Source organism: Dendrobates tinctorius, unplaced genomic scaffold, assembly GCF_039654945.1.
Source record: "Dendrobates tinctorius isolate UK_male_01 unplaced genomic scaffold, ASM3965494v1 ptg000245l, whole genome shotgun sequence".
Classification (NCBI taxonomy): Eukaryota; Metazoa; Chordata; class Amphibia; order Anura; family Dendrobatidae; genus Dendrobates; species Dendrobates tinctorius.
In genome coordinates this window covers 762,353-790,143 of record NW_027361912.1, presented here as the reverse complement: position 1 = coordinate 790,143, position 27,791 = coordinate 762,353, and the positions used below count along the sequence as shown (strand labels likewise).

The 27,791-nt window shown below is 44.4% G+C and overlaps 1 protein-coding gene across 1 annotated transcript in view; it reads right to left on the bottom strand.

Annotated features, from left to right (window-relative positions):
• Positions 1–27,132, bottom strand: part of GFRA2 (GDNF family receptor alpha 2) — a 103,589-nt gene extending 76,457 nt beyond the window's left edge. The window contains exons 1-2 of the mRNA XM_073557123.1: positions 27,030–27,132; positions 1,539–1,745 (exon numbers count right to left, since the gene is read on the bottom strand). Of these exons, the coding sequence (XP_073413224.1) occupies positions 1,539–1,581 (43 nt within the window). The 5' untranslated portion in view covers positions 1,582–1,745; positions 27,030–27,132. The remainder of the gene's footprint in view (positions 1–1,538; positions 1,746–27,029) is intronic.
• Between the last annotated feature and the right edge of the window lie 659 nt (positions 27,133–27,791).

The window sequence follows — 27,791 nt, the reverse complement described above, 5'->3', positions numbered from 1 at the left end:
ATAGATAGATAGATAGATAGATAGATAGATAGATAGATAGATAATAGATAGACAGATAGATAAGCTATGACCACACACAGAAGTCAGCAGTGAATCATCAGTAAACATCCAGCTGTTTTACAGGCAGATTCTCCTACAGATTGTGTCACTGATTAGTTCGCAGTTTCCCTCTATTACATGGGGTGTAATAATCTGTACATCAGCAGATCATCATGTAGGTGCTGCGGAGTTACGCTCAGTTCATACTGTCAATTTCCCAGCAGATTTTCCCGCAGCGTGTGGACGGGATCTGTAATATGGTATCCAGGTGCGGTAATATCTGTGCAGCTGCAGGAAATATTCCTGAATAAGAGATCTACCCCTCTCTAGCCCATCATGGAGGCAGAAGTTTGATATTATTCACACTGAACACACACAGTATATACTGTATATAATACACACTGAGTCTGGAGCGCTCACTCTCTGCTCCTCCTATATTCTGTTATATTGTCCCAAACTCTAGATAATATTAGCATCACACACTGACCGTCTCCCTCCCAGGCCCCGCACCGCTCCAGCTCTATACATCCACCCCGGGCTAAAGACAGACACTAATGGCTCTCAGGCCATGATCATCATTATACAGAGGTCACATCATGATACACAACATATAGGAGGTTTATCTAAAGGTCTGCAGCACTCAGATACATATACTCCATACACAAGAGAACAACAACACAGAGAAAGAGATAGATAGATAGATAGATAGATAGATAGATAGATAGATAGAAGATAGATAGATACATGATAGATAATAGATAGATGATAGATAGATAGATGATAGATAGATAGATGATAGATAGATAATAGATAGATAGATAGATAGATACATTATAGATAAATAATAGATAGATAGATAGATAGATAGATAGAGATAATAGATAGATAGATAGATAGATAGATAGATAGATCATAGATAAATAGATAATGGATAGATGATAGGTAGATAATAGATAGATAAATAGATAGATAGATAATAGATAGATAGATAATAGATGATAGATAGATAATAGATAGATAGATACTAGATAGATGATAGATAGATAGATAATAGATAGATAGATAGATACTAGATAGATGATAGATAGATAATAGATAGATGATAGATAGATAGATAATAGATGATAGATAGATAGATAATAGATAGATAGATAATACATAGGTAGATGACAGAGTAGAGGGATATATAGATAGACAAAAGATATAATAGATAATTAGGTGCAGTATAGCTATTATGATAGATAGACTATAGATATTCTAAGAGATGTTTCGGTAAAGATAGAGGGATATAGATGTTACAATGACAGATAACATAGAATAGATAGATACAGTACAGCTATTATAAGAGATACATAGATAGATAGATAGATAGATAGATAGATAGATAGATAGATAGATAATAAATCCACAGACCGATAGCTACAGAGATGTCTCAGTCTTTGGCCGTCATTCACACTTGCAGCACTCTCCGCTTTCTCTCGCGCATGCGGTTCTCTCACCCCAGAGGAGCAGGCTGTGCGGCAGGTGGGCGCTCAGCAGCATCTTCCCTCTGCCCAGCAGCCTGATATCCCGGAGCTGCTGGTCCTTGTAGTGCCCTCTGTGCTCCTCTATGTGCGGGCTCCGATGGCAGACATCCTTTACAGGGTAAAAGAGCTGATGGCAGGAAATCCCGGAGCGCAGAGATGCTGAGTGCAGGGATTTAGCTCCTGAAAGAAGGAGAGGGACAGGGGAAGAGTTTGTGTGAGATGGGGAGGACTTCCAAGAGGTGCAGATCACTGAGAGGAGGAGGAGGAGAAGGATGGGAGAGACAAGAGGGAAGAGATCAGAAGGGGGCGAGAAGAGTGCTGAGCGACCGCACACAGAGGCCGATGGAGCAGAGAGGAGTTTGTCATTTGTCCCCAATCACTGTAAACTTTTATCTGTGAATTCAGCCCCAAACATGACCAGTGTTCCCATACCGATCACTATTGGGGCGCTGGACAATAACGCCACAGACACCACAAGATGTACACAAGTAATCAGTCTGCTGCCATGATACTTATCTAGGGTCAAATCTAGAAAGATGGTGAAGAAGTCCTCAATCTGTTATAGAAGAGAGGGAAGAAATCTCCACAATCGTTAATGATCGCCTTCTCCCCCCCATAAGAGATTTACCTATGTGTGATGACGACAAACTCAGCTCTGCTACATATGTAAATGTAAGTACGAGCATGGAGAAAGATCTTAGCGAGGTATCGGCTTACAGAGAGAGAGAAAGGGGTTAACAGAGCTGATTAGGATTATAGGAAGGATAGAGGATGGACCCTATAGGAAGACTGAATAAAATCCCATATACATACAGTGACATGTAAAAATTTGGGCCCCCTTGGTAAAAAATACTGTTATTGTGAACAGTTAAGCAAGTTAAAGATGAAATGATCTCTGAAAGGGTTAAAGTTACAGATGACACATTTCCTTTGTATGTTAGGATAAAAGTAAAAAGCTGTATTTTCATCTTTTGCATTTTAAAAATTACAAAAAGGAAAATGGACCCATGCAAATGTTTAGGCACCCTTGGAGATTTGCGTGCTCAGGTAACTTTGCCGAAGGTTTCAGACTTCAATTAGCCTGTTATGGCTGTTATCATCTTTAGGAAAGCCAGGTGATTCAAATTTCCCATGTTTATAAAAATTCAGCCTCCTCTAACCTTGTGCCAAAAAAGAGCAGCAATGGGTTCTTCTAAGCAGCTGTCTATCACTCTCAAAATGAAGATGGTGGAGGCCCACAAAACAGGAGAAGGCTAAAAGGAGATAGCAAAGCGTTTTCAAGTTGCCCTTTCCTAAGTTCAAAACTTATTTAAATTAAGAAATAGCAGTAACAGGAACAGAGGAGGTCAAGATAAGGTCTGGAAGACCAAGCAAAATTTCAGTGAGAGCTGCTCATAGGATTGCTAGAGAGGCAAATCAGAAACCCCACTTGACTGCAAAAGACGTTCAGAGAGATTTGGCAGACTCTGGAGTTGTGGTACATTGTTCTACTGTTCAGAGACATCTGCACAAATATGAGCATCATGGAAGAGTCATTAGAAGAAAACCTCTCCTGTGCCCTCACCATAAAATTCTGCGTCAGAAGTATGCAAAGGACCATTTAAACAATCCTGATGCATTTTGGAAACAAGTCCTGTGCACTGAAGAACTCTTTGGACACAACGATCAAAGGTATGTGTGGAGGAAAAAGGGCACAGAATTTCAGGAAAAGAACATTTCGCCCACCATAAGCATGGGGGTGAATCAATAATGCTTTGGGGTTGTGTTGCAGCCAATGGCATGGGGAACATTTCATGGGTAGAGGGAAGAATGGATTCAATGAAATTTCAACAAATTTTTGATGCAAACATAACACCATCTGTAAAAAAGCTGAAGCTGAAAATGGATAATGATTCTAAACATGTCAAAATCCACAATAGACAACCTCAAAAGGCACAAGCTCAAGGTTTTACAATGACCCACACAGTCCCCTGATCTGAACATCATTGAAAATCTGTGGCTAGACCTCAAAATTGCAGTGCATGCAAGAACAACCAGGAATCTCACAGAAATGGAAGAATTTTCCAAGGAAGAATGGATGAAAATCCCGCAAATAAAAATTGAAAGACTCTTGTCTGGCTACAAAAAGCATTTACAAGCTGTGATACTTGCAAAAGGGGGCTACTAGGTACTAACCACAGCTTTAACTCGTCTTGGCTGCTTTCCACCAGTTTTTCACACTGCTTCTGGGTGACCTTATGCCACTCCTGGTACAAAAATGTAAGCAGTTCTTCTTTGTTTGATAGCTTGTGACTATCCATCTTCCTCTTGATTACATTCCAGAGGTTTTCAACGGGGTTCAGGTCTGGAGATTGGGCTGGCCATGACAGGAATTTGATGTGGTGATCCTTCATCCACACATTGATTGACCTAGCTGTGTGGCATCACACATTGTCCTGCTGGAAAAACCAGTCCTCAGAGTTCGGGAACATTGCCTGAGCAGAAGGAATCAACTGTTTTCCAGGATAACCTTGTATGCGGCTTGATTCATATGTCCTTCACAAAAATTAACCTGCCCAATTCCAGCCTTGCTGAAGCATCCCCAGATCATCACCGATCCTCCACCAAATTTCACAGCGGGTTCAAGACACTGTGCCTTGTACGTCTCTCCAGGTCTCCATCTAACCATTTGATGACCAGGTGTTGGGCAAAGCTGAAAATTAGACTCATCAGAGAAGATTACCTTACTCCAGTCCTCTATGGTCCAATCCTTATGGTCTTTGGCAAGCTTCAGCCTGGCTCTCCTTTGCTACTCATTGATGAAAGGCTTTTTTCTAGATTTCCATGACTTGAGCCCTGCCTCTAGGAGCCTGCTACAAACTGTTCTTGCCGTGCACTTCACCCCAGCTGCCATTTGCCAGTCCTTTTGTAGGTCACTTGATGTCATCCTGCAGTTGCTGAGTGACATTCAAATAAGATGACGGTCATCCCGGTCAGTGGAGAGTCATTTTTGCCCTCTGCTGGTCTGTAGCTTTGTTGTCCCCAATGTCTGCTGCTTGACCTTGTTGTAATGGACTGCCCTCTTAGAAATTTTAAGGATGGAGGCAACATGATGCTCACTGTATCCCTCTGCTAGTAAAGCCAGAATTGAGCCCTTCTTTTCCTCACTCAAGACTTTTCTGTTCAACTCCTTTGGCATGATTAAAAGTTATTGTTTCATTCCTATTACTTTTGGGATATTACTAGCACTTGTTTTGCCACCCAGCTTGTCCTATTGCAAGAGGATTGTGAACACCACAGCAGGGTTTTTATACTTTCCTTCGTTAAATAAGATTTGGCTCAGCTGATCACCTAATCAGAAGCACATTAATTATAATGAGGTGTACTTTGATTGGAATTCAACTAACACTGGAATGGAATGGCTGTCAGACATGCAGAGAAGCTGATTTTTATAAAACTGTGCAGTGGTCTCTTAATTTTTGCCAGAGCTGTAGATAGATAATAGACAGATAGATAGATAGATAGATAATAGATTGATTGATAGATAGATAATAGATAGATAATAGATTGATATATAGATAATAGATAAATAGATAGATAATAGATAGATAGATAATAGATAGATTGATAGATAGATAGATATATAGATAGATAGATAATAGATTGATAGATAGATAATAGATAGATAATACTGTAATGCAGCAGTGTATTGTAGGAAATACTCTATGAGGCTCAGCCGCATGCTGGACTTCAAATGTGAACAAGGCAGATACGGGGGTGGGTTGAGTATCCGAACACACAGATGCGAGACCTCCCCGCAATTCCAACCTCTTCAACGCTGAAGTCATGATTGACAGTAGAATCTAAAAGATGAAATTGCCACAATCGGAGCCAGCTCTAATCATCGCACTTGGAGTCAGATGGTGGCTGTATCCCACAGCCTGCACCGGCGATGTCGCACGCTCAGTTTCTGAGCCCCCTGTATACAGGCAGTGCAGACACATTTGGAGAGAAAATATTACACATTTTGCATCTTATTAATTTAATTTGCTATTTTTCATTGCTTAGGAGTCCAGTGGGCGCCTCTACAGCTATCTCTACGCACAGTTATACAGGGAAGGCAGTCAATCACCGATTAGGGCCACCCTCTGGACTCTTAAGCATAGACACAACTGGGATTTAATAAATTACATGTAAGTTATGCTGAATATTTTCTACTCACTTGCTGCTGCTCTGTAGCATTCTACCTGCACGATCGTGATAAGTTCTCTTGAAGTGAAGTGATAAATTCTTGTCCGCCTGCAGTCACCACTAGGTGGAGCTCTTTGCATGCAGATTTTTTTCATCTCCAAATTAGTTCAATTGGGGTTTTTTAAATTTAGATAGAGAGAGCTCCACCTAATGGTGACTCCTGGCATGTTAATCTGGCATCCCAAGATTAGAATTGTTTTTGTGTTTATATCAATCTTAATGGGGTCTTATTTATATGCCAAATTGGGGCACAAGGAAAGATTTAAGGATTGGACACCTCTATTAGCCAGGGCAGAGGGGTAAGGATGGGGTAAGAGGTATGAAATATAGAAATGACATTAGATTTAAATCAAAACTCCCAAAAGGAATGAATGAGAAACAACACAGCCAAGAGTAAGACCAGAAGTGAGCAGAAAGTACACTGATAAGGTAATGTAATGCTGGTGGGTGTGGACTCATTGCACCATGGTCCGGGCATGACTTAATGACTACCAGGTATTCACTAAAGCCTCTGATGGTGAGGATAGGCTTGGCCGCTGTAGTCACCAGGTGCCACTCCAGAGCAGTCCTCAGGTCTTCTGCAGGTGACTGGAGGGTCAGAGACATGGATACATGGATACAAGGCACAAGTGGATGGAAGAAAAGATGTGGCCAGACAATCCGAAGTCAGGGCAGGCAGCATGGAATCAATAAATGTAGCTGAGGTCAGGAGTGGAGCAGTCAGGATAAATGGGTAAGCAAGCCATGACAGAAAACAGGAGTGACAATGCAAGACAGCACATTACAGGAATCTAGATAGAGACTGAATTTTAACCTTAAATCAGGCAAAGCATGGTGGGAGGAGCTTCCTAATAAACCCCCTGCTGCTTGAGGATAGGCCAGAGGATCTCACCTTTGCAGGATACGATGGGGTTAAATATCTGTAGAAAGTGACTGCGCCTCCATATAGCCAGGTGGAGATTTACCAACAGCAGGAGGATGCAGCAGTGTTGGAAATGCTACAAGAGGCAGCTCAGTGAGACAGCCCACATCTGGGAGAGCAGAGCAGTGACCACAGTGAATATGTTGGCACTTTCCACCTGTGCGAGTCACCGGGGGCGTAACCGGTAATAGATTGGAAATCTAATTCCACCCTTTATATTATTCACTCGCAAGAAAGAAAAAAGCATTTTCTAGACGTTCTTTTTTTTAACTTTTATTAAACTTAGAGTATGGGAGGCAGAAACACTAACAGTGAGCCACAGGCTGCACTGCTGTCTATGAGCTATGAGACAACTTTCTCTAACAAAATAGCTCAATAGTATTCAGTGTATTATAAATAGAAGAAAAGGTAAACAGTAAAAGTTCATTTTTATTTCTATGAAGCTGCTAAAAATACCAGAACAAGACCTATTACAATAAGGACATTATTATTGATATATTTTATTAAATAAGCATAATAAAACAGTAAAATATAGTGACACATATGATATTGTAAGAAACTATGCAAAGTAGCGAACACAGAATTAAGGCCACGTTCACACATTCAGTATCTTATAAGTATTTTACATCAGTATTTGTAAGCCAATTACAAATAACCGTACTCCTACGAAAGCCAACCCGTGACTTTTCCTATATGCAGCGATAAGAGTGTTGCTTTATACAGCATATGTGATCAGACCATCGCACGCTCAGATTCTCTTAGGGCACTTAACATAAAGTAAAAATGAAAAATATATATATAGATTTTAAAGATATGAAGAAAATGTTTATAAAATGAAAATTCCAATCAATGCCCTTTTCCCCCATTAAACATAAAAAAAATGAAAAAAAGAAAAAAAAAAGAAAATTAAAAAATACACATACAGTCATATGTAAAAGTTTGGGCACCCCTATTAATGTTAACCTTTTTTCTTTATAACAATTTTGGTTTTTGCAACAGCTATTTCAGTTTCATATATCTAATAACTGATGGACTCAGTTATATTTCTGGATTCAAATGAGGTTTATTGTACTAACAGAAAATGTGTAAGGCCGGTTTCACATTAGCGCTTTTTAAGCGCACGCACGGCCGGGGGTAGCTCCGCCCCCGAGCCGGCTCTCTGTCCGGCGTGCCCGCCCCTTGCTTGTAGCGCCGCCTCCTAGCGCACAGCGGCGCCTGCGATCGGCGCACCCTATCTTTAGCATAGGGTGCGCAGATCGTGCGCAGGCCGTGCGCTAGTTGCGCTTTGACCTGCGCTGCGCACTTCTGACGGTGCGCCGTGCGCGCCAAAATCCGAATAGTTCGATTTTGGCGCGCACGGCGCACCGTCAAAAGTGCGCAGCGCAGGTCAAAGCGCAACTAGCGCACGGCCTGCGCACGATCTGCGCACCCTATGCTAAAGATAGGGTGCGCCGATCGCAGGCGCCGCTGTCCGCTAGGAGGCGGCGCTATAAGCAAGGGGCGGGCACGCCGGGCAGAGAGCCGGCTCGGGGGCGGAGCTACCCCCGGCCGTGCGTGCGCTTAAAAAGCGCTAATGTGAAACCGGCCTAATCTGCATTTAAACAAAATTTGAACGGTGCAAAAGTATGGGCACCTCAACATAAAAGTGACATTAATATTTCGTAGATCCTCCTTTTGCCACAATAACAGCCTCTAGTCGCTTCCTGTAGCTATTAATGAGTTCCTGGATCCTGGATGAAGGTATTTGTGACCATTCCTGTTTACAAAACAATTCCAGTTCAGTTAAGTTTGATGGTCGCCGAGCATGGACAGCCCGCTTCAAATCATCCCACAGATGTTCAATGATATTCAGGTCTGGGGACTAGGATGGCCATTCCAGAACATTGTAATTGTTCCTCTGCATGAATGCCTGAGTAGATTTGGAGCAGTGTTTTGGATCATTGTCTTGCTGAAATATCCATCCCCTGCGTAACTTCAACTTCGTCCCTGATTCTTGCACATTATTGTCAAGAATCTGCTGATGCTGAGTTGAATCCGTGCGACCCTCAACTTTAACAAGATTCCCGGTGCCGGCATTGGCCACACAGCCCCAAGGCATGATGGAACCTCCACCAAATTTTACTGTGGGTAGCAAGTGTTTTTCTTGGAATGCTGTGTTTTTTAGCCTCCATGCATAACGCCTTTTTGTATGACCAAACAACTCAATCTTTGTTTCATCAGTCCACAGGATCTTCTTCCAAAATGTATCTGGCTTGTCCAAATGTGCTTTTGCATACCTCAGGCGACTCTGTTTGTGGCGTGCTTGCAGAAACGGCTTCTTTCGCATCACTCTCCCATACAGCTTCTCCTTGTGCAAAGTGCGCTGTATTGTTGACCGATGCACAGTGACACCATCTGCAGCAAGATGATGCTGCAGGTCTTTGGAGGTGGTCTGTGGATTGTCCTTGACTGTTCTCACCATTCTTCTTCTCTGCCTTTCTGATATTTTTCTTGGCCTGCCACTTCTGGGATTAACAAGAACTGTACCTGTGTTCTTCCATTTCCTTACTATGTTCCTCACAGTGGAAACTGACAGGTTAAATCTCTGAGACAACTTTTTGTATCCTTCCCCTGAAAAGCTATGTTGAATAATCTTTGTTTTCAGGTCATTTGAGAGTTGTTTTGAGGAGCCCATGATGCCACTCTTCATAGGAGAATCAAATAGGAGAACTACTTGCAAGTGGCCACCTTAAATACCTTTTCTCATGATTTGATACACCTGGCTTTGAAGTTCAAAGCTCAATGAGGTTACAAAACCAATTTAGTGCTTCAGGAAGTCAGTAAAAAGTAGTTAGGAGTGTTCAAATCAAGAAAATGATAAGGGTGCCCATACTTTTGCACCGGTCAAATTTTGCTTAAATGCAGATTGCACATTTTCTGTTAGTACAATAAACCTCATTTGAATTCAGAAATATAACTGAGTCCATCAGTTATTAGATATATGAAACTGAAATAGCTGTTGCAAAAACCAAAATTGTTATAAAGAAAAAAGGTTAACATTAATAGGGGTGCCAAAACTTTTACATATGACTGTATGTGATAGCTCCACGTCCATATACGTCTCATCTATAAAAATAGAAAAATGTATTTAAAAAAATAATTTATTAACCCAATCGGTAAATGCTGTAATGAGAGAAAAAAAAGTCAAAACTAAAAAATTTAGTTTTTTCTGGCTACCGCAACGCCATACAATGAACACTGTGAAAGCAAAACTCCCAAACAATTGCATTTTTTTTTTGCCATTTTGCTGCAATTTTTTTTTCCTGCTTTAACCCCTTTACTCCCAAGGGTGGTTTGCACGTTAATGACCAGGCCAATTTTTACAATTCTGACCACTGTCCCTTTATGAGGTAATAACTCTGAAACGCTTCCATGGATCCCGGTGATTCTGACATTGTTTTCTCGTGACATATTGTACTTCATGTTAGGGGTAAAATTTCATTCATATAACTTGCGTTTATTTGTGAACGGAAACGGAAATTTGGCGAAAATTTTGAACATTTTTATGCTCTTAAATCACAGAGATACGGCACTCAATAAACCTAATAAGTAACATTTCCCACATGTTTACTTTACATCAGCACAATTTGGGAACTAAAATTTTTTTTTGTTAGGAAGTTATAAGGGTTAAAAGTTGACCAGCGATTTCTCATTTTTACACCATTTTATTTTTAGGCACCACATCACATTTGAAGTCACTTTGAGGGGTCTATATGATAGAAAATACCCAAAAGTGACACCATTCTAAAAACTGCACCCCTCAAGGTGCTCAAAACCACATTCAAGAAGTTTATTAACCCTTCAGGTGCTTCACAGGAATTTTTTGAATGTTTAAAAAAAAATGAACATTTAACTTTTTTTCACAAAAAAAATTACTTCAGGTCCAATAAAAAAATTGGACCTGAAGTAATTTTTTTTGTGAAAAAAAGTTAAATGTTCATTTTTTTTTTTAAACATTCAAAAAATTACTGTGAAGCACCTGAAGGGTACCAAGGGTAACAGGAGAAATTGGACTGGAAAAGTTATTGTGCAATTTGTCCTGAGTACGCCGATACCTGATATGTGGGGGGAACCACTGTTTCGGCGCATGGCAGAGCTCAGAACGGAAGGAGCGCCGTTTGACTTTTTCACTGCAAAATTGGCTGGAATTCAGATCGGATGCCATGTCAAGTTTGGAGAGCCCCTGATGTGCCTAAACAGTGTAAACCCCCCACAAGTGACCCAATTTTGGAAACTAGACCCCCCATGGAACTTATCTAGATATGTGGTGAGCACTTTGAACCCCCAAGGGCTTCACAGAAGTTTATAACGTACAGCCGTACAATTAAAAAATCATATTTTTTCCAAAAAATGATCTTTTCACCCCCAATCTTTATTTTTCCAAGGGTAATAGGACCCCAAAAGTTATTGTGCAATTTGTCCTGAGTACACTGATACCCCATATGTGGGGGTAAACCATTATTTGGGCGCATGGCAGACCTCGGAAGAGAAGCAGCGCCATTTGACTTTTTTGGCTGGAATTGAGTTCGGACGGCATGTCGCGTTTGGAAAGCCCCTGATGTGCCAAAACAGTGGAAACCCCCCAATTCTAACTCCACCCTAACCCTAACACACCCCTAACCATAATCTCAGCCCTAACCCTAACCATCACCCTATCCCTAGCCCTAACCCTAACCCTAGTCCTAACCCTAGCCCTAATGGGAAAATGGAAATAAATACATTTTTTTTTATTTTATTATTTTTCCCTAACTAAGGGGGTGATATCGGGGGGGTTTGATTTACTATTTATAGTGGGTTTTTATGTTTGGCAGCTGTCACACGCTAAAAGACGCTTTTTATTGCAAAAATAGTTTATGCATCACCACATTTTGAGAGCTATAATTTTTCCATATTTTGACCCACCAAGTCATGTGAGGTCTTATTTTTTGCGGGACAAGTTGATGTTTTTATTGGTACCATTTTTGGGCACGTGACATTTTTTGATCGCTTTTTATTCCGATTTTTGGGACGCAGAATGAACAAAAACCAACAATTCATGAATTTCTTCTGGGGGGTGCGATTACACCGTTCCGCGTGCGGTAAAACTGATAAAGTGGTTTTATTCTTTGGGTCAGTACGATTACAGCGATACCTCATTTATGTCTTTTTTATGTTTTGGAGCTTTTATGCAATGAAAACAATTTTATATAAAAAATAATTATTTTTGCATCGCTTTATTCTGCGAGCTATAACTTTTTTATTTTATCACTGATGATGCTGTGTGATGGCTCGTTTTCATCGGTACCATGATTATTTATATCCGTCTTTTTGATTGCGTGTTATTGCACTTTTTGTTCGGCGGTATGATGATAAAGCTTTATTTTTTGCTTCGTTTTTTATTTTTATTTTTTAAGGGGTTCAATAAAGGGGTTAACTAGTGGGACAGTTTTATAGGGCGGGTCGTTACGGATGCTGCGATACCAAATATGTGTACTTTTATTGTTTTTCTTTCTCATTTTCAAAAAATGAATTTATTAGGGAATTTTTTTATTTATTTAGCGATTTTTTATAAATTATTTTTGCAAACTTTTTTTTTAACTTTATTACATTATGCCAGGGGGAACATCAATGTCATGTGACAGATCGCTGATCTGTCACATCACAGATCGCTTTGACAGATCAGCGATCTGTCACAGGCAGTGCTGGCGGCTTCCACATGCCGGCGCTTTGCAGGCATGAGGAAGCCGCCTCCCTGCAGGCCCCTGCTGCGGGGGTCTCAGGGAAGCACGGAGGGAGCCCCCTCCCGATGCTTCCTTAAACCCCAGGTACACTGCGATCGTGTTTGATCGCAGTGTGCCAGGGGTTAACGTGTCGGGGGCGGTCCGTGACCACCCCTGACACATAGTGCCGGGTGTCAGCTGTGATAATCAGCTGACACCTGGCCGCGATCAGCTGTGCTCCCCCCTGTGAGAGACGTACTATTCCGTCCTTAGGACTTAGGTCCCAGGTCACATGGACGGAATAGTACATCTAATGTAGGAAAGGGGTTAAAGTGATAAAATGGATAATGTCATTCAAAAGTACAACTCGTCCCATAAAAAAAAGGAACAAGGCCTCATTTTGGCCACGTCGACGGAAAAAATAAAGAAGTTACGGCTCTGGGAGGAAGGGGAGAAAAAAAAGAAAATTGTCATGATTCAGGATGGGGTGGTCAGGTCAGGGTTAATTTAATTCGCCTCTATCTGGTTCTGAGGCGGCTATTTAATGCTGGTATTTCCTGTGTCCAGTGTGATACTTCTGTTTACTCGGCTAGAGGAGCTGACCCAGGTTACTCAATTGTAATCGTTGTGCCTCTGTATGACTGAGCTTTGCTGTGTATGACCCTGCTGTTCCCTGACTTTCGTCTCCATCTTCCGCTTCGGTATCATTCTGTTTCTTCTGGCTACCGACCCCCGGCTTGTCTCTGACTACGTCCCGACCTCTTCCCCTCTGCTGTGCAGTACAAGCCGGCTTCCGGTCTCACGTAAGGTCGTTAGCTCCGCCTCCATTGGCTCTCCGGTCACTGCGCACCCAGCTTGTGTTCTGGTCCCCGCTCAGACTTCAAGTAACGTGTGCGCGACCTTCTGGCCGGTCTGCAGCCTTTGTTAGTCCGGCAGCGCCCCCTAGGCTTAACCCCTGGTGACACCAGCTCAGTGCCATCGCATTATCACCGACCTTGAACTTTTTTCGGGGCACATTGCTTCACGGTGTGTCATGGATCCGCTCCGTGCTCTGTCAGATCAGCTGACCAACCTGACCAAAATGATGCAGAATCTGTCTGTAGAACAAAGGGCCTTGGTCGCATCTCAGCAACAGGTGCAAAGAGAGTTGGCGGATACTGTTAACTCTGTTTGGGGTGCCTCCTCTTTGGCAGTGTGGATGGTGGTGTGTCAGATGTTTCCTTGCCCTCCCCCTCTTTCCAACTTCCGGACACCTTTTCTGGAGATAAAAGTAAATTCCGGGTGTTTAGAGAGAGTTGCAAATTGCTGTTTTCCCTTCGTCTTCGGTCCTCGGGTGATGAGAGTCAGAGGGTGGGGATAGTTATATCTCTTTTACGGGAAGGGCCGCAGTCCTGTGCTTTCTCCCTATCCCCCACCACCCCTGAGAGATTGTATGTTGATCGGTTCTTTGAGGCCTTAGGGCTGGTTTACGATAAACCCGATCGAGTGAGGCTGGCTGAGGACACGATTATGAGTCTCGCCCAGGGAAAGCTCTCTGCTGAGTGGTACTGTTCTGAGCACAGGCGATGGTATCTTGGAACGACTCGGCACTTAGAGGGTTATTCCGAAGGGGCCTATCCGAGCATTTAAAAGACACTTCGGATCTGCATCCACTACCCAACTCTCTGGAGGCGGCTATGACACAGGCTGTCCGCATGGACCGCAGATTGCGGGAGAGAGGAGTGGTGCAATGCGAGGCTTCTTTGTATCTGGCTAAATCTGAACCCTGACCATCTGTCGAACCCATAGAGGTGGGGGCCATCTCCAAGAAGGAAAGAGAGAGGAGATGTCGAAGGGAGAATAAACTCTGTTTCTATTATGGAGCCCCAGGACATTGGAGGAAGGACTGTCCCTCCTGTCCATTGGTTTCCAAGGTGTCGGGAAATGCCTAAGTCTGGGTAGCTGTCGAGGAGGTTACCCAGACTCTCAGGTACTTTTTTCCTCAGTGTTCAAATTATTGCTTAAAGTGGAACTTGGTGTGAACTTCTTTTTTTTTTTTACCCTCTTCAGCTTTTGTGGTTGTGGGTCCTCAGTGAATTTAATTGACTCTAAATTGGTGGCCCATTGCGAGATAGGGACAGTCAGGTTGGGTACGCCCATAAAGGTTGTGGCTATTGACTCTACACCTCTCACCAAGGACGGGATCCATTTTGTTTCTGAGGAATTCATCTTCAAGGTGGGCTCTGTTCATCTGGAGTACATAGCCTGTTTTGTTTTGGACAACCTCCCTGCTGGGTTGGTTTTGGGGATCCCCTGGTTGCAATGTCATAACCCGGTCATTGACTGGGAATCCCAAGAGATTATTAAATGGGGTCCTAATTGTGTATATAAATGTCTGATGTCTGCATCTGTGTCATCCGTCAGTCTGAAGGGTATTCCGGAGTACCTGAAGGACTTCGAGCACGTGTTCTCCGAAAGTGAGGCTGAGGTTTTACCACCGCACTGCCCTTTTGATTGTGCCATTGACCTGATTCCAGGGGCTAAATTACCTAAGGCCCAGTTATTCAATCTTTCGGCTCCAGAGCGGGTCACCATGAAAAAGTATATATCTGAAAGTCTCCGCAAGGGACATATCTGCCCTTCTGTGTCTCCTGTGGCGGCAGGATTCTTTTTTTGTCAAAAAAGACGGTGGTCTATGCTCATGCCTCGACTTTCTGGAACTTAATAAGATTACTGTAAGAAACACATACCCCCTTCCACTCATTCCCGATTTGTGTAACCAATTGTCTGGGGCCAGATGGTTTTCGAAGCTGGATTTACGGGGGGGAATATAACTTGATCCGGGTTTGGGAGGGGGATGATTGGAAATCTGCGTTCCTCACCTCTGAGGGGCAGTTTGAAATCTAGTTATGTCTTTTGGCCTGTCCAATGCTCAAGCGGTCTTTTAAAACTTCATCAATTGTGTGTTCTCTGATTTCATTGGGCGGTTTGTGGTCATATACTTAGATGATATGCTGGTTTATTCATTGGATAAGCAGGCTCTTATGGGTCATCTTCGGGCAGTTCTCCAGAGAATCAGGGAGAACCGTCTCTTCACTAAGTTAGAAAAATGTTCATTTTTTTGTCCAGGAACTGTCTTTTTTGGGGTTCATGGTCTCCAGTGAGAGATTTCGTATGGATCCCAAGACGGTTCAAGCCATTGTGGATTGGATACAGCCCCGAGATCTGAAACGACTTTATAGCTTCTTGGGATTCACCAGTTATTATCGGAGGTTTATTAGGGGGTTCTCTCAAGTGGTCAAGCCCCTCACTGATTTGACGCAGAGGGGGGCTGATGTCAAGAATTGGTCAGCCGTGGCTGTTGTGGCGTTTTTGTCCTGAAAAAATGCTTTATGACTGGCCCAGTTCTGGTTCAACCAGATCCGTCTGAATCTTTTGTTGTGGATATGGACGCCTCGGAGGTGGGGGTGGGAGCGGTGTTGTCTCAGGGGCCTGCCACATTGACCAATCTGAGACCATGCGTCTTCTTCTCTAAGAAGTTCTCTCTGGCAGAAAGAAACTATGATGTAGGCAATCGGGAATTTCTGGTGGTTAAGTTGGCGGTTAAGTTGGCCTTTTTGAAGGGGGGCGGCTCATCCCATTGCCATGGTGACCGATCACAAGAATCTGGTGTGCATTGAGTCTGCTAAAAGATTGATCCCAAGACAGGCCAAACGGTCACTTTTTTTTCCCGGTTCCAGTTCTCGATCACTTTTCATCCGGGGTCCAAGAATGTTAAGGCCGATGCCTTGTCCCGGAGAATGGATCCGGTATCTACCCCCGAACTTCCATCCTCCATTCTTCAACCTGGGGTGCTGGTGGCTGATGTGTCATAGGGGTTGGAACGGGAGATTCGGGAAGCTCAGTCACAGGCTCCTCCGTCTAAACCGGATGATAAACTGTTCCGATTCAGTTTCGTCTCAGGGTTCTCCGGGAGTTCCATGACTCAGTTCTGAGTGCACATCCTGGGATCTCGGCTACTCGTGGGGTCATCGCGAGGGTTTTTTGGTGGTCATCGCTTACTTCTGATGTTGGGAAGTTTGTGTCTGCCTATGAAGTTTGTGCCCATGCTAAGAGCTCCCATAACTGGCCGGCCGGGGAATTGGTGCCTTTGCCGATTCCTGATAGACCATGGACACATTTGTCCATGGATTTTATCACCAATCTTCCCTCTTCCAAGGGCAATACTGTCATATGGGTGTTGGTGGACAGGTTTATGAAACAAACACACTTCATACCCTGGGTGACTTTGCCCTCTGCGGAAACTTTGTCCAGGTTGTTTGTGCAGCATGTGGTTCGGTTGCATGGGGTGCCTTTGAGTATGGTGTCTGATCGAGGAGTGCAGTTTGTGTCCAGGTTTTGGAGGGCATTTTGCAAGAGGTTGCGTGTTGAGTTATCCTTTTCGTCCGCGTACCATCTAGAGACCAATAGTCTGACTGAGCGGACCAACAAGTCTTTGGAGCAAATTTTGCGTTGTCTTTCTACTGCTAGACAGGATGATTGGTGTGATGCCTTGCCGTTAGCGGAGTTTACATTCAATAACCGTGTTAATCACTTCATGTGCATGTCCCCTTTCTTCTGCAGTTACGGATTTAATCCACACTTCGGGGAATTCTCCCGTTTGGACTCCGGCTGCCCTGAGGCTGATGGAGCGGTACAGTGGTTGGGAATTATGGCGGGAGGTCCAGAGAAATAATGGGGAAGCTCAGAAGAAATTTAAGTTTTTTGCTGACAGAAGACGGGTGGTGGTACCTATGCTCCAGGTTGGGGATAACGTTTGGCTGTCTACTAGGAATATTAAACTTAAGGTTCCTTTGGCGAAATCAGGGCCTAAGTTTATTGGCCCTTATGAAATCACGGAAGTTTCTAACCCAGTGGCGTTTCGGTTGCGTCTCCTGTCGTCCTTTAGAATCCCCAATGCATTCCATAAGGCCTTGTTGAAACCATTGGGGGCTGTCAAGAAGGGGTTGTTGGCTTCTTCGCCACCCATTATGGTGGATGGCCAGAAGGAGTAAGAGGTGGAGCGCATTGTGGATTCTCGGATGTTCCGTTGTTCTCTTCAGTATCTTGTTCACTGGAAGGGTTATGGTCCTGAAGACCGACTGTGGGTTTCGGCCGGTTCATGCCGATCGTTTGGTTCGGTCCTTTCATGCCCAATATCCTGAGAAACCTGGGGGTCCGGTAGCCCCCCGTTGAGAGGGGGGTACTGTCATGATTTAGGACGGGGTGGTTCCTTCTCCATCCTGGTCAGGGTTAACTTAATTGGCCTATATCTGGTTCTGGAGTGGCTATTTAATGCTGGTATTTCCTGGGTCCGGTGTCGGTGATACTTCCATTTACTCGGCTAGAGGAGCTGACCCAGGTTACTCAATTGTAATCATTGTGCCTCTGTATGACTAAACTTTGCTGTGTATGACCCGGTTTGTTCCCTGACTTTCGTCTCTGTCTTCCGCTTCGGTACCATTCTGTCTCTTCTGGCTCCCAACCCCTGGTTCGTCTCTGACTACGTCCCGATTTATTCCCCTCCACTGTGCAGTATAGGCCAGCTTCCGGCCTCACGGAAGGTCGTTAGCTTCGCCTCCATCGGCTCTCCGGTCACTGCGCACTCAGCCTGTGTTCTGGTCCCGCTCACACTTCAGGTAATGGTCTGGCTGGTCTGCAGCATCCATTAGTCTGGCAGCGCCCCCTAGGCTTAATCCGGCGGTGACACAAAAATGCAAAAACGGAAAATATTCTGGTCTGGTAAAGGGTTAATTAAGCAATAAATAAATGGATGAATAAATCTGGCAACCATTGCACTGCACTTCACCTTTAGGGGTTAGATTACAACCTTTACAGCATCAAGTTTTATTTTTCCTTCTATCTGTATTTGTTACTTTGAAGCATGAAAGAAATAAGAATATCCATCTAGATTTAAATTCTCTTGTTTATACACATCCAAAACTTATCACCTGATGACGGTCTCTACATGGAGTACATTCATCCGTCCTGAGTGGGCACGATTCAGAAACATCAGAGAAGTCTCCCTCCCGCTACTTGTCCTTGATTACTCCGTATAGTTCATGGAGAGGTTCCGGAACACACAGTTTATTATTATGGCCAAACATCGAAAATGTAGAAGGAGAATCACACAAGTAAACACTTCATCATTATGAAGTAAAAAGAACAAAAAAACAAACAAAAACGTAATGACTTATTCTGAGGGTCATGGGCGGACATACCGCCGGTTCAACCGGTGCGTTGCACTGGGGCCCAGAGGCTCCAGGGGGCCCCTGCAGGGCAGCTAATGAGGAGGGCAATCTGGCCATTTGCTCCGGGGGCCCCTGGCCAGATTGCCCTCATGTGCAGCGGCTAGCAGGGAGCGATCCAAGCAGCTCCGCTGCCTGCAAGAGAAAATATCCATCCTGCTTCCTGCCCGCCATCTCTGACACAGAGGAGCGTGCCGCTGAATGATGTCATCATTCAGCGGCTGCTGCTGTAGCAGGGCGAGGTAGCGCAGCCGCGGGCGAAGCTGCAGACAGGTGAGAGAGGTGGCGTGGTGTCTGTGTGAGTGTGTGTGTGAGAGTGTGTGTGTCAGTCAGTATGTGTGTATGTATATATGTCTGTGTGTGTGTAGGTGGAGCTGCCTGGCCCTGGAGGAGAAGGTCAACCGTCAATGATGGGGGCATGAGGAGAAGGCAGTGATGGGGAAAGAAGGCCACTATGCCTGGGCCCTGGGGTGATGGGAGAAGGCCATGATGGGGTGATGGTAGAAGGCCATGATGGGGTGATGGAGAGAAGACATTAATGGGATCATGGGAGTGATGATGAGAAGGCAATGATGGGAGTGATGGGGAGAAGGCAATGATGGGAGTTATGGAAAAGGCCATGATTGGGTGATGGAGAAGGCAATGATGGGAGTGATTTGGAGAATGCAATGATGGGACTGATGGGGAGAAGGCAATGATGGGGTGATGGTAGAAGGCCATGATGGGGTGATGGAGAGAAGACATTAATGGGATCATGGGAGTGATGATGAGAAGGCAATGATGGGAGTGATGGGGAGAAGGCAATGATGGGAGTTATGGAAAAGGCCATGATGGGGTGATGGGGAGAGGGCTAATGATGGGGTGATGGAGAAGGCAATGATGGGAGTGATTTGGAGAATGCAATGATGGGACTGATGGAGAGAAGGCAATGATGGGGCTATGGGAGAAGGCCATGATGGGGTTATGGGGAGAAAGCCATGATGGGAGTGATGGGGAGAAGGCCATGATGGGGTTATGGGAGAAGGCCATGATGGGGTTATGGAAGAACAAAAGCAAGAGAAAAGACCAATGCATAAAAATAGCGCACACCTAAACAAGAAAAAATATATATATATAAATAAATAATCTTATTCAAATACCAGACACATACATGAAAAAACACCATTAAAAAACTACAATGACAATGACACATCACCCAAGGTCCCGTGCTTATAACAGGTAGTGCATAAACCTGATCCTACATGACACAGACATATGTATGATTAAATGACCAATACACATCAAAACATGAATACGCTCCAATGAATGAACCTTATGTTAGCATATGAATAAATAATCCAAAATTGGGCGTCCCCAAGATTGGAAAAAAAAAAAAAGTTAGCAAATGACCCTATAAACCTAACAAAATAGCTCCAAACGAGGAGAATGCAATAATCAAGGATAGTGATAGACCACTAATAGGAATATGCAAATGGTCTAGCATAAAATAGCATCCAAGCACAATAAATGTGTGTATGGATAGTAGACTATAGGGCAAATTACCACAGGAGCAGTCCAGTCAAGCTGTCAGGAAATAGTCATGATAGAAAGCAAGGTCCCGGGACCTGAGGTGAGGCGCTGCAGCTTCATCAGGGGAAGTGTTATGGGTTATGGGAGGAGGCCATGATGGGAGTGATGGGGAGAAGGCAATGATGGGGTGATGGGGAGGAGGCCGTGATGGGGAGAAGGCCATGATGGGGTGATGGGGAGAAGGCCATGATGGGGAGGAGGCCATGATGGGGAGGAGGCCGTGATGGGGTGATGGGGAGAAGGCCATGATGGGGTGATGGGGAGAAGACCATGATGGGGTGATGGGGAGAAGGCCATGATGGGGAGAAGGCAATGATGGGGGTGATGGAGAAGGCAATGATGGGGTGGTGAGGGAAAAGAAATGATGATTGGGGTGGGGGAGAATGTAATGATGGTGGTGGTGGAAAGGGCAGTAATGGGGGTTGTGGAGGAGGAGGAAATGATGGAGGTGGTGGAATGGGCAAGGATGGGGTGGTGGGGTAGAAAGCAAAGATAGTGGTGGGGAGAAGAAAATGATGGAGGTGGTGAAGAGGGCAATGATGGGGTGGGGGAGAGGACAATAATGGGATGTGAGGGGAGGAGGGCAATGAGGGGTGTGTGGGATTGGGATGGGAGGAAGGGGGACTTATAATGGCCTTAGGAATAGGGGAAGGTGGAGGAAGACATTATCGTTTATTATGTCTAACACAGTCCCTTAGTATATAGTGTACGCACTAATTCTGTATAACACCATCTTTAGCTACATAGTTTCCTCTTTTATTATGTATAACGCCGTCCCTTATTACGTACCATCCTCTCTAGTTATATATGGTGCCGTCCCTTATTATATAGCTTCCTCTGCTGTTATGTACAGTGATGTCTCTTACATAGTGTATTCTTGTTAATTTTGTTATTCACAGCTCCCTCTTTTATTACATAGTCCCCTCTCTTTTTAGATATAAAATGACTGCTGATTGAGGAGCCGGTGACCAGACTACCAGTCCATCAACTCCGCCATTAGAAAGGAAGCTTTCCCATGCTCCATCAGCCATCACTGCATTATACAGCTAACAAGACAGGACGGTATGTAATAAAAAACAGGGCTCTATATAATCCAATATTTAAGGGACGGTACTGTACATAACAAGAGAGGGCACTGTATAATAGGGGACGGCAATATACATAATAAAGAAGACTATGTAAGATATATACATGTATGTGTGTGTGGATATATATACAGTATATACTGTACACACACACACATAGCTTTGTCGCCATAAAAGGAGGGGGCCCAGACACAGTTCTTGCAAAGGGGCCCCAAGCTGTCAGTGTCCGCCCCTGCTGAGGGTCATTGGGTTCTGACGATTCCGGCTTCAGTGTGAAGGAAAAAAAACTATTTTTACCAATAAAAATAATGTTCAGCTTCTATAGAAGGTCTGATGCCGATGGACGGAGCATAGACACTCATCCGGTGGTGGAACTCACGCTAATTTACACTGCGGATTTCAATGCAAATAGTCTGAGGTAACAACGAAAGTCAGTAATGGAGACCAACAAATATGTATTGAGGTGAGGGGCTGCAGAACAGCAAGGATGGAGAGTAAAGTGGGAAAGGGTTAAATCCAGACTGTACAGAAAATTATGGATGGATGGATATATGGATGGATAGATAGATAAATAGATATAGATAGATAATAGATAGATAGATAATAGATAGCTGATAGATGGATAGATAGATAGATAGATAGATAGATAGATAGATAGATAGATAGATAGATAGATCTGGGTTGTGGGTCTGTATGGCGCTTGTGTGAATCCCTCATGCCGGGGGAAGGGCGCTTGTGTCGGACATTGCAGGACGCCTCCTCTCTGGGGACAATGAGCCCATTGAGGTCCCATAGTGAATCACAGCGAGCTCCATGGGACTTTGTGGTCTGACTGATCCACATCTTCCTGTGCGTTGGGAGAAGGAGGAGGAGGATGATGTGAGGCAGACACTTGTCCCTCTGTGTGATGAGACCTGTGTCACCGCTCCGTGTCTCAGCCCGACCGTTCGTCTCTCTACAAGTGTCAGAGACTGCCCTATTGTACCCCACACACTGTGATGTGTAACATGTCGGCTGACAGTGACGCTGTCACCTGCTCCTCTGATTGTGACTCGTGACATGTTGTTCTGGGCTTTTACATGGATATTTCTCTTCTCGTCTGTCAGCCTTTTTTTTTAATTTGAGGAAAAATTACCTCGAACAATGTATGCAGCTATCAAAGACTTCAGAGTAAAGCCCCGAGCCATTAACCTAAAAGCTGCCCCATAGAAGTGTATGCAGAGCCACTGTCCAGTTGTATTTTTCTGTCTTCAGTGAGCTCCCCCTAGTGGTTTGTTTGGAAGCTGTTTGTTCATAAATGTTAAGTTTTGTGCGACTTTATAATGGCAGGAAACAATTATTCCTTTTGGATTTCCCATACTAGCCCTTAGAACTGTGCAAACCAAGCTGACATACAGTATGTGTCCTATTAGCCAATGTTTAGATTTATGCAGCGCCCCCACAGGAAAAATGAAGCATTACACAGATTCTATTTAAAGAGTAAAGTGTTTACATTTTTTTTTCCATAAATCAGTAGTACGCATGAAATTATGCAACTTTGTAATATATATTATCAGAGAAATCTGCTTATTTTTCCTCTTGGACCGATCATTCAGTTTTAAAATTCTAATTTCAGGTAAAATCTGTCTTCATTGAATGCAGATTTTCCCATTACTAAGATAGATGAAAGTTGGTGCTCATAAAGTTCTATGGAATCTGCAGCAGAATGTCTGTGCCGGCCTCTAGCTCCTCCAATCTCCATAGAATATTATGAGCACCAATTGTCACCTATCTCAGTAATGAGAAAGTTTGCATCCATTGAATACACATTTTGCCCATGCGCATATCAACCCAAGGACAAAAGCAAAACACCTTGTGAAGATGATGGCGGAAGCTGGTATGATTGTATCAATATCCACAGTGAAATGAGTACTGTATTAACATGGGCTGAAAGGCCACTCTGCTAGGAAGAAGCCATTACTCCAAAATAAACAATAAAAAAAACAGATTAATGTTTGCAAATGCACACAGGAACAAAGACCTTCATTTTTGGAGACATGTCCTGTGGTCTGATGAAACTAAAATTGAACTTTTTGGACATAATGACCATCGTTACGTTTTGAGGAAAAAGAGAAGCTTGGAAGCCTAAGAACACCATCCCCACTGTGAAACATGGGGGTAGCATTATGTTGTAGGGTTGTTTTGCTGCAGGAGGGACTGGTGCACTTCACAAAATAGATGGTATCATGAGAAAAGAAGATTATGTGGCAATACTGAGCAACATCTCAAGACATCAGCCAGGAAGTTAAAGCTTGGGCGGAAATGGGTCTTCCAAATGGACAATTGTGGCGCCCCTGAGGCTTAGTCACCACAGAGGTACTGCACCTTCTCCTATGGTGTAGTGCCCCACCATCCAGGAAAGGTGGGAACTCCTTTCCACACTCCAACACCCGCACCCCACACAACAGGGTAGTTCTGCACAACCACATTGCGGCTCAGTGCTTAGAGAGTAGCAGAGCACCTCTGGTGGTTCCCTGCTTGGAACACTGGATGTGCTGGAAGGCGGGTGGAGTTAAGATACATAAAAGAGTGGGAAAGTGTAGGATGACAGGTCAGTCTGACAGAAGGTCAGTTGTTTAGGAAGTCACTCAGACAGGAGTGAGGATCCCTGGAAGAAGGGATGGAGGAAGGAGTGCTGCAGCTGCCTCAGTGACCTGAGCCAGCTGGCACGGGAAAGGAAAAGAAGGAGAAAGACGTAGAACTGAAACCTAAGCTTCCATAAGAGAGAGAGAGACAAGTACGGAACGAAGGAGTAGGAGAACAGAGAGGACGTGGGTTAGAAGAGGAACCCTGCCTATAGGTTCTCAGCGCAAGGCCGGGGCCCGGTCCCCAAGGTTGTAGGGACACTAATGGTTCTGCAGCAGACACCGGTGGAGTAGTTGGCTGTAAATGCACTACTCCCATCTAAGACTTGGAGCACAACAGCTACTGGATAGAGAGCCGGGACTCAGGAGAAGGGAGTCCCCGAAGCAGGCTACAGCTGTCTGCCGTACAAGTAGAGTTCTTGGGAACATCTGTCAGGAGGAACTCCAGAGTACCACGGTACTGGAGATCTTCACACTTAAAGGCGCTATAGAGGAGACGTTCAGGAAAGGCACATAAGTTGGCGGAGTGTTGGAGGGGAGCGTTCCATCTTGCCTGGAGGTTGACTGAGTCTCTGACCCGGAGGACACGGCCCGGAGGCAGGCACCCTTGTGTACCGCAGACTGTGAGTAAAGCTTTGGAACTGCAAGCCCCGGTGTCTTCCATTCATTCTTGCGCCAACCCGCTCAGCACCGCTAAATCTGGGTACCAGCCTTTACACTGCCTGTGCCTCTCCTCATCCATTGCAACTACACGGCCCAGGGGCTACAGCTTCACCTATGGGGAGCTACACCATCTATGCTGCAACACACCACCAGCCCCAGAGGATCCGCATGCAGCGTCGGCCTAACATCTCACTTGCCGAACACCACAGGTGGCGTCACGAACTATCCCACTTAAACTACATTACAAACTCCCCATTGATTACTTGGGCGCCCAGGGCCACGGACCGGGTCACCGTTGCTGTGACACATTCCCCCTGACACCGGCCCGGTACCGAGTACCCCACGGCCCTGGGAGGGCGACCCACAATGACCTGAAGCATACTGCCAAAATGGTGACAAAGTGGCTTAAGGATAACAAAGTCAATGTTTTGGAGCGGCCATCACAAAGCCGTGATCTAAATCCTATTGAAAATGTATGGGCAAAGCTGAAAAGGCCGGTGCGAGCAAGGCGACCTACAAACCTGGATCAGTTACACCAGTTTTGTCAGGAGGGATGGACCCAAATTCCGACCAACTATAGTGAGAAGTTGTGGAAGGAGATTGCAAACGTGTGACCCAAGTCATTCAGGTTAAGGGCAATGGTACCAAATACTAATGAAATGGACAGAAACTTTTGACTTAAGTAATGACATTTTGTACCGTTTGCCTTCCATAGCCTCTGATATCCTCTGCGTTTTGACCTGTCTATTGCTGGCAGCAGAATGAGTTCACTGAGAATTGGTTAGTGAGCTTGCTCTATGAGTCTTAGGTAGGTTACGTTCCCACAATGTGTTTTTGATGAGGTTGGGTTTTTGACCTGCTCGAAAGAACTCAGTACTAGGGATGAGGAGACCCGTGGAAGTTCGGTTTCTTGGTACCCAACCCGAACTTTAGTCCAAAGTTCGATTTGGGTACCAGAACCAAACTTGAACAAGAACCTGAAATGTATCAGGACCTGAACTTTGGATCTGGAAATAATTCTCTCTCTCTCTACAACGGACTTTCCCCGGAACTCTGAACTCATTGTGTGAACAGAGCCTTAAAGTTTTGTATCTGTCTTTTTCCGAGCTCCTCTCAGATGATTTATGACCACTGACCACATCAAAGTTGAAAGAGAATGTGAAAGCCAAACAGCACAATTTGTTTTAAAGCAAGGTTAAAAAATAATTGTACCACACAGGTGTGTTTGTAGTCTGTTACCATGGAGACGTGGAGCACACGCCAGGGCTGTGGGGTACTCGGTACTGGGCCACTTCTTAAAGAGGCAGTGTCACAGTGGTGGTGACCCGGTCTGTGGCCCTGGGTGTCCAATAAGAGGGGAATATTTACAATGGATGAAAATAAAGAGTTTGTAATAACTGTTTGTGACGCCATCTGTGGTTTCTGGTCAGAGGCGACCTGTGCTGCAGTGCAGATCCTCTGGGACTGATGGCGTAATGCAGCAGAGTTGGAATAGCTCTCCACAGGCAGAGCTGTAGTCCCAGAGCAGCAGTTGTTATTGAAGGTGTTATGCTCGATGTTAGATGTAGCAGTTCTGAGTGGGTATTGAAGAAAGAATTCAAAGGACACAGCTGGGTGCAGTTCCAAAGCTTTACTCACTGTTCTGGTGCACACAGATGCCCGCTTGCTGCCATGTCCTCCAGGTGAGGGGCTCAGTCAACTCCCAGGCAGATGGAGAACACCTTTCCAGCACTCCCTTCAGTATATGCCTTTCCTGGCCATCTCACTGTGCTGATTTCTACTCCTCTTCCATCCCAGCACCTCACAGTTAGTGTCCCAGGCCAGCAGACACGGACCTTGTCGGATAACGTGCCCAATGCGTTTCCTTGCTCCTTTCTGGCTGCCTTCCCAGAGAAGATGACTGTGGTTGGTGGCTGTGGCCCCTAAAGTTGTCACAGCTGTCAGCTTGCTATCTGAGTCCTGTTATCCACTTCACTAGGTTAGGGGCCGAGACCCTTCTGTGACCTGATCCTTCCACCTGACGGCCATCAGCGTGGAATGAGTCCCACGGGTGGCCTACGCTCTGTCCGTGCCTCTGGGATCCCTTCCCTCTACAGGGAGATTCCTTCAACCTTTTCTCCGTCCCGCAGCTCCCCCCAACTAGGAGCTGCACCAACTACGTCCTTCCACTCCCCCCTAGGGGAGAACTGATCCTGACTTCCTTTCAGTTCCTCGCTCTCAACCCTTAAGCTCCACCCACCTCCCAACACCCTTTCCTATCAAGCAGGGATGAGATCATCCTCCCATAGGGTCCATCCAGGGTGCCCTGCTGCTATAAGTGAGTGTTGGATGCAGGTGTAAGAGTGCAGTCAGGTGCCTCCACCTTACCTGAGTAGTGGGATACCACACCTCTGGATGAGGTGCAGTACCTCTGTGGCGACTGAACCCTCAGGGGCACCACATACCCCCCCGTTAAACACAGCACGTCCGCAGGCTGAAACAAAGCAAAAAAACATGATGTTACTGGAACATACAAAAATAATATTTTAACAATACTGGCAGCAATTAACAATATATTTAAACATCTTCTCCTGATGAGAGGCATTTTCACTTTTAACTTTACATTCTATAAAATACCTATATTACTTTCGTATATAGTACCTAATATTACAAATAATTATTCCTATCATACCATTATACATAACATTCTCCTTTTTTCTTTTTTTTATTACCAAGTGTTTTCAAGTCATAATACCATCATTATCCTTCTTTACAGGCTATTGGCAGCAACCGTTATCGCCATCAGGTTCGCCACCACATTATTCAATATCATTCCATCATAATACCATCTTATAATATACCAATACTTCATGCTTGCTAAACATTACAGTTTACCCTCATTAAACACTCTTTCCTACAGTACCAGCTACCTGATACTTTTACCTTCAGAAAATACTATTATTTTCTTTTTTCAGACCGTTATCCATCATTAGCTACATTTTCATTATTCAACACCTATAAAACATTCACTATAAAAGATCACCATCATACATCATTCACTTATACATTTTAATAATGGAAACCTATATCCTAAATACTATCTTAACCCTATCATATACTATCTTAAAGAGCTACTGGTAGCAACTGCTG